Source organism: Onychostoma macrolepis, chromosome 25, assembly GCF_012432095.1.
Source record: "Onychostoma macrolepis isolate SWU-2019 chromosome 25, ASM1243209v1, whole genome shotgun sequence".
NCBI lineage: Eukaryota > Metazoa > Chordata > Actinopteri > Cypriniformes > Cyprinidae > Onychostoma > Onychostoma macrolepis.
Window position 1 is genome coordinate 7,429,939 of NC_081179.1, and position 6,448 is coordinate 7,436,386.

Sequence of the window (6,448 nt, forward strand, 5' to 3'; positions counted from 1 at the left end):
GTTTGAGTCGTTCGTTCATCACATGACATCCCCATAAACTTAACCAATGCAGTCTGAGCCGGAAAGAGAATTGATTAGTTCATCTCTCGAGTCTTCGGGTTTGAGTCGTTCGTTCATCACGTGACAGCCCCATAAGCTTTAAGCTATGCAGTTTGAGCAGTTTTTTGTACCATAAACCACATAAACACATTGCATTACACCAAATACACAAAATAATGTTCTTTTTAGCAACGTCATATGACCCCTTTAATCTGTATAAATATATTTTATCAAATAAAATACGTTTTGATTGAAGACTAATTTTCCTGTTTCAAGTGGAATATTGTGTAGGAGCTATAGAGATTTGAATTAAGAAATTGTTTTAACTTTTCTTCCTCAGACATTAAATGTCCAGAAAATAAAATCTTTTTGCCTTGTGGTCCATCTGAACCACCAGCGTGTAGAGATGGGTATGTCCCTTTTTCCTTTTATTCTGAAATAATTTAGACCATTGTGGAAAGTGCTGATTAATGACAAATATACATGGGTAGGAGATAGGAGATAGCATTATTGTACAGTTTAAAAGTTAAACAAGCCTTTTTTAAGCCAAATTTGTTCTACAATAAATGCTGAAATTGTTTACTACTTCTTATTGTTTACTTCCGATGAACATGGCAAAATATTTTGCACAATACACATGCAATTTTAGTTTAAGTGAGTCAAAAGTTTGGATGAGTGCTTAAAAACACTGACACCCTCCTTGGATTGCAGTGCTAAAATAGCCTAGGATGCAATTTTAATGAGATATAAATATATCGTGTGTAATAAACTATAAATAATATTTGAATTCCAGGCCTATGCAGAGCACCAAAACAGTGCCCACAGAAGGCTGTTTCTGCCCTGAGAACACAATACTCTTCAACAAGGAGTCAGGATTATGTGTGCCAAAATGTGGTGAGAGGCCATTTATTAGAGGTGGAGCCTTGGTCTTAATACTGTACCTGCATCAAATACGTCAACATGCATGGCATAATCATTTTTTAGAAAGTTTCTGAGTTTGATTTTGATTTTTTTTTTTTTTTGTAGGATGCTTGGACCCATCTGGGACACCACGTGAGGTACAGCAAGGTTTAAACTGTTCATTCAATAGTCACTTGTTGAAGAAGCATCCCGTGGCTGTTAATTTTTTTGTTTCTGTTGCAGTATGATGAGCATTTTAGGTACAACTGTGAGGACTGTGTCTGTGATAGGGCAAGCCAATCAGTGTTCTGTAAGCCCAAGAAGTGTCCTGATGTAAATCCTGAGATCTGCACTAAGCCTGGCTTTGTGCTGGTCAACATCACCGATCCCTCAGACCCATGCTGCAGGAAACAAGTTTGCAGTAAGATTACTTTGTTTCTTTTTTTAATACGTTTTCCTTTAAGATTGCAGTGCCGTTTTTAAGTCCCCTCTCACTGTTGTAGATTGTGCCATTGACATGTGCCCAAGTGGATCATGTACACAGGGGTCCTGCATTTATGATGCACCAGACAAAACCAGACATGTTCTCAAGGTACATTTGAAAACATTCTTTTCAGTTCACCATACAAAGAATCTACTCTGTATCATGCAGTCAGGCTGTCTTTTTGTAGGGTGGAGAGGAGTACAAGTACAAATGTGAAACTGTTACATGCCATCAAATGAATGGCTCATTTGTGATTGAGAAGAGCAACATGGAATGTCCTTACTTGAGTTCAGAGGACTGTGGGCCTGTAAGTAGAATCTCTAGCCTCAACTGCACGTATAAAACACTAGTTCTGGATGTATTTTGGTTGTTGCTTATTTCATTTTTTGCACATTTTTCCATCAATTATGAAAGTTTGCACAGCGCTAAAGCAGTTTTTTTTTGTTGCATTTATTAGGATAAGATTAGGAACAATATTTACAAGCAAAGTATGAGAGAAAGGGGGACAAGATCAGAAAGGAATTAAAAAAAATAAATATTGCATATTTTTTTACATCTCATTTTACATCTCATACAACATAATTTGTAAAGTATTAGCCTACTTAAAACATTCGAAAATGCAGTAAAAGGTGCCACTGGGTTATTAACCACTGTATACAATTATTATTCACTCCAAGGGGTTTAAATATGAGAAAAAAGTCAGAGAGTGCTGTGGAACATGTACACAAGTGGCCTGTATTTATGATGCACCAGACAAAACCAGACATGTTCTCAAGGTACATTGGAAACATTCATAAACTTTTATTCAGTCTTTCAGTTCATCAGACAAAGAATCTTGCTTTATTCTTCAGTCCTAATGGAGTCTGTCTGTCTTTTGTTAGGATGGAGAAGTTGACAGTTACAAATGTGAAACTGTTACCTGTCATAAATATAATGGCTCGTTTGTGACAGAGAAAACCAAAACAGAATGTCCTTACTTCAGTTCATTTGATTGTGGGCCTGTAAGTAGAATCTCTAGCTTCAACTCCGCATCAAACACTACTTCTGGATGTTATTTGGCTGTTGCTTATTTCAAATTTTTGCACATTTTTCCAACTATTGAGGATGTTTGTACAGTAAATGCAGCATTGTGTGCAGTAGTATTAAAACTATATACAAACTTGTTCGTTTTCGCACTTCAAGGGGTATAATTATGTTCAAAAAGGAGAGTGCTGTGGATCATGTAGACAAGTGGCCTGTATTTATGATGCACCAGACAAAACCAGACACGTTCTCGAGGTACACTTAAAAATATTCTCAAACTTTTCTTCATTATTTCAGTTCATCATCTGCTCTGTTCTTCAGTCTTCATGTTTCAGTCTTCATTTTGTTTAGGATGGGAAGGAGTACAATTTTAAATGTATGAATGCTACCTGTCTGAAAAGGAATGGCATGTTTATGACAATGGAGAGCTATAAGCAATGCCCGCCCTTTAATCCAGATGACTGTGTGCCTGTAAGTACAACATCTGAACTTGAGGAGCACAGATTACATCCTTGTTCTGCTTGTATTTTATATGCATCACCTCCATATATTGTTTCAAGCAATGAAAGTTGATGAGGGCTCTAAAATGGACAAAAAAGCACTACAAAAACTTCATAAATGTAGTCTTCTAGATTCTTTGTGTAAGGGACAAAATGTCAATTATTCACTAAAAATAAAAAATCCGCTTTGACATTCTTCTGCAGTATAAATAACTAATTTTGTCAAAAAGTTGTACAAAAAAAGTCTAAATGGCAGTGTTAACCATTTGAACCTTGGATTGGAGAAGTGCATGGTAGTGTTTAAAGAAAATAAAACACGAAAATTGTAGTAAATCAATGAAAATGTTTCAATCAAAAGTAATTTTGTTCAAATGTCTGTGATAATAGTTTTGTATGGAATCCTGTTTCAGCCACAGGTAAAAGACATTAAAAAAGATAATTGTGACTTTTTATCTCACAATTCAGACAGAATTTCACCATACTAAAACATTCTAAGTAATGGTTTCCTTTCTATTTTTTCTATTTTGTGTTCTTATAGGGAACCGTGAGATTTGACAAAGATGGATGCTGCCAGATCTGTAAGATATTGTTTCCTTAAAGTCTGATAAAAATGTTTTAATTGTTTTTCCACCCTATTATATTAATGCAGATCATTTAAATGATGTTATGTAAATTAAAAAATAACATGTTTGGCACAACATAAAATGTATAGCATATGTTGTTCATGAGAGTTAAGGCTTACCTGCCTCTGTTATCTCTCAGGTGAAACCAGCAACTGTGTTCTTGAGAAGAACGTCATCCGTCTGCAGGTGAAAGATTGCACTTCCATCAAGGATGTAGAAGTTACATCCTGCACTGGCCACTGTGACGACGGATCAAGGTGAGAACATTGCACACCTATTTATGACACATAATTATTTTTTTCTTTCGAATTCTCAGAAGAACCGTAAATGTCTTAGTTACAGAGTAACATTAATGACAAAAAAAACAACAAAAAAAAACAACACCTTGAAGCCAGTTGCAGAAAGGTCCAATAAAATGAAGTCAGCTCATTTGTTAGCCATTTTGTTCGGTATTTTATCATGTATTCATTGAAATTCATACATTATTAGGTGTGCCTTTGTGCATTATTAGGATAATCCCACATCCAGCTATACTGCAGCCATCTGACTGGTGTTTTCTTGTTAACCCGTGCAGGTATTCGATGGAAAAGAACATCATGATGCACAACTGTTCTTGCTGCCAGGAGGAGAAATTCAGCCAACGACAGGTGATGCTGAAATGTGCCAACAGCAGCGAAATCCTTCATAACTACATTTATGTTGAGAGCTGCAGATGCACTCCTACCAAGTGTGAAGAAGACACTGAAAAAAAGAACCTTGTACAATCCCTGGAACCCTACTGGCAACATCCGAATATGAGACAAAAGATAGCAAAACTGTACAAAGATTACTATTTGAGGGAACAATTTAGTGGACAGCACTAAAATTATGGTAAAATCTGTGCATTTCATTAACTGACATAATGCAAATATTCCACCTAAAGTAACACAATCTATTTTGTACCTGTGTAATATACTGATAGCCACAATAATTATACAGGTAACAGGCAAAATGCGATTTATGGGAATGTCAGTTTATGGTTTTTCACTGTAAATGATAAAAAGACCATAGTTTTCACGTACATTTAAAAGTATTTTACAGATGATCCAGTACAGTTTTTCGCTATTTATAGTAAAGGAACATTAATCAATTACCAGGTTTTACCATATCATTTTTATACCCTTTTACTTTTAAAAAATACAATGTTAAAAACAGCATAGAGCATCTGTGGATAAAAAGATCCTGCTTGCCTTCTGTTGATCTGTCACGCGAAGAAAGCAAAAAATGTAAAATATATAACCAAAATTGACAATGATGATTTAAACTGATTGTTGTAGTGCATTAATGGCTTTTGTTTTCTCTTGTTTTTTGATTGATTTAGGGTTATAGTTACGATAATCAATGTATTTATTTCTTGAAGGGGCCGTTAAAAAATATTTAGACTTTTTAGTAATGCATGATATAATGATGTATTTTTCCTTTCAATGAAATGAATTAAAATCACAATAAAGCATAATAATGAGCATAAATTACAGTCTCCTGGATCATCCCCCAGCCAGCCTACATACATTGATACTACAAAGCATTGGTGTATTAACTGTGTGGAGAAACTCATTTTGACTGTGCATATTTTATGCGTCAGTAACATCATCCTCTGCAGTACCTACATCTCACCATAAGAGGTCACTGTACTCAACCTAATGAAAGGTACAGTTTTCTTCAGTCATTTTTGCATATTCTGTTGACACAGTTCTCTTGAAACAAATCCTCGCATGTTCTTAGTATTACAGAAAATCATTGCAGTGTGTGGCATGTAATTCAACTGTCATGTCCAAGAGCTGTGTAATTAGGTACATTATTTCAAAATAAACCCCTTTAAACTTTACATTATTACTTAATTAACACATTATTGATTTTTCAGGTAACATTTATTAAAGTACAACAAAACGTTGATGTTTTGGTTCTCTATTGATTACATAAAGACTTAGCACTTCCTTAACATTTGTGTAGATTTACGAAAATTTAACACGACTCTTACTTCAAAATCTCCAGCCAGATATTTTGATCCATATCACATTTCTCAAGCTTGTAAGTGTGAATGCTGAAGTCATACCATCAGAATCTCTGGAGGCTTCTTCTACTGCTTGAAAAAGACTCACTTTGTCCGAGGTCATGCTTTAGTCATGGAGACAACATCCATCCTCAAAAGCTCGAGCTATCTGTGAGCAGTCTGAGAACTTGCTCTTTTATAGTGTCTTTGAGCAATGCAGTCTGAGCAGAAGGTGGAAACCAGGCTAATCAACATAATGTTCTAGGGGTGTTTGAGAAAAAACAGGATTAATAGAAATCCTGGTGAAACTTTATGCACATTCATCACAGATATCATCTCAAACCAAACAAGGATGTGAGTTCTGACAAAACTGACGAGAAGATAAACACTACGGCATGACGCACTAAGCCAAAATATACACTCTAAATGTGTACTTTGGTGGTATGAATTTTGGTTTGGGAAGATGAGTCATTTTACCCAAAATGAAAATTAATTTGTTCATTATCAAGTTGAATATATGTGTAATCTACACACACACACACACACAACAGTTGTATGCCACAAGTTCATCTCAACCTGTTTGACGTTACGAAACTCATTCAGGATCTTCTGGATGCGACAGCAAACAAAGATGATCAAACATTTGAGAGTTTAAACATCTTTCTTTAAAATGTATTGAATTTCAATAACTTTTTAGATTTGCATTTCCTGAAGGAAGTACTATACCTTCTCGGAAGGCAGAAAACATTTTTATGAGTCACTATTGACACTATAATAATCTTTGTGGGGTTTTGTGCCATAAATGCATGGCACTTTTGTCTACTTCGTAGCTTTTAAATAATAATAAAAA

At 35.1% G+C, this 6,448-nt stretch overlaps 1 protein-coding gene across 1 annotated transcript in view; it reads left to right on the forward strand.

Annotated features, from left to right (window-relative positions):
- The window catches only part of LOC131533840 (mucin-2-like), a 28,375-nt gene extending 22,609 nt beyond the window's left edge, over nt 1-5,766 (forward strand). The window contains exons 39-51 of the mRNA XM_058766272.1: nt 380-449; nt 833-933; nt 1,066-1,097; nt 1,183-1,360; nt 1,443-1,531; nt 1,611-1,730; nt 2,101-2,199; nt 2,305-2,424; nt 2,606-2,701; nt 2,798-2,917; nt 3,485-3,524; nt 3,709-3,826; nt 4,144-5,766. Coding sequence (XP_058622255.1) covers nt 380-449; nt 833-933; nt 1,066-1,097; nt 1,183-1,360; nt 1,443-1,531; nt 1,611-1,730; nt 2,101-2,199; nt 2,305-2,424; nt 2,606-2,701; nt 2,798-2,917; nt 3,485-3,524; nt 3,709-3,826; nt 4,144-4,432 — 1,472 coding nt within the window. The 3' untranslated portion in view covers nt 4,433-5,766. The remainder of the gene's footprint in view (nt 1-379; nt 450-832; nt 934-1,065; nt 1,098-1,182; nt 1,361-1,442; nt 1,532-1,610; nt 1,731-2,100; nt 2,200-2,304; nt 2,425-2,605; nt 2,702-2,797; nt 2,918-3,484; nt 3,525-3,708; nt 3,827-4,143) is intronic.
- The last annotated feature ends 682 nt before the right edge of the window (nt 5,767-6,448 follow it).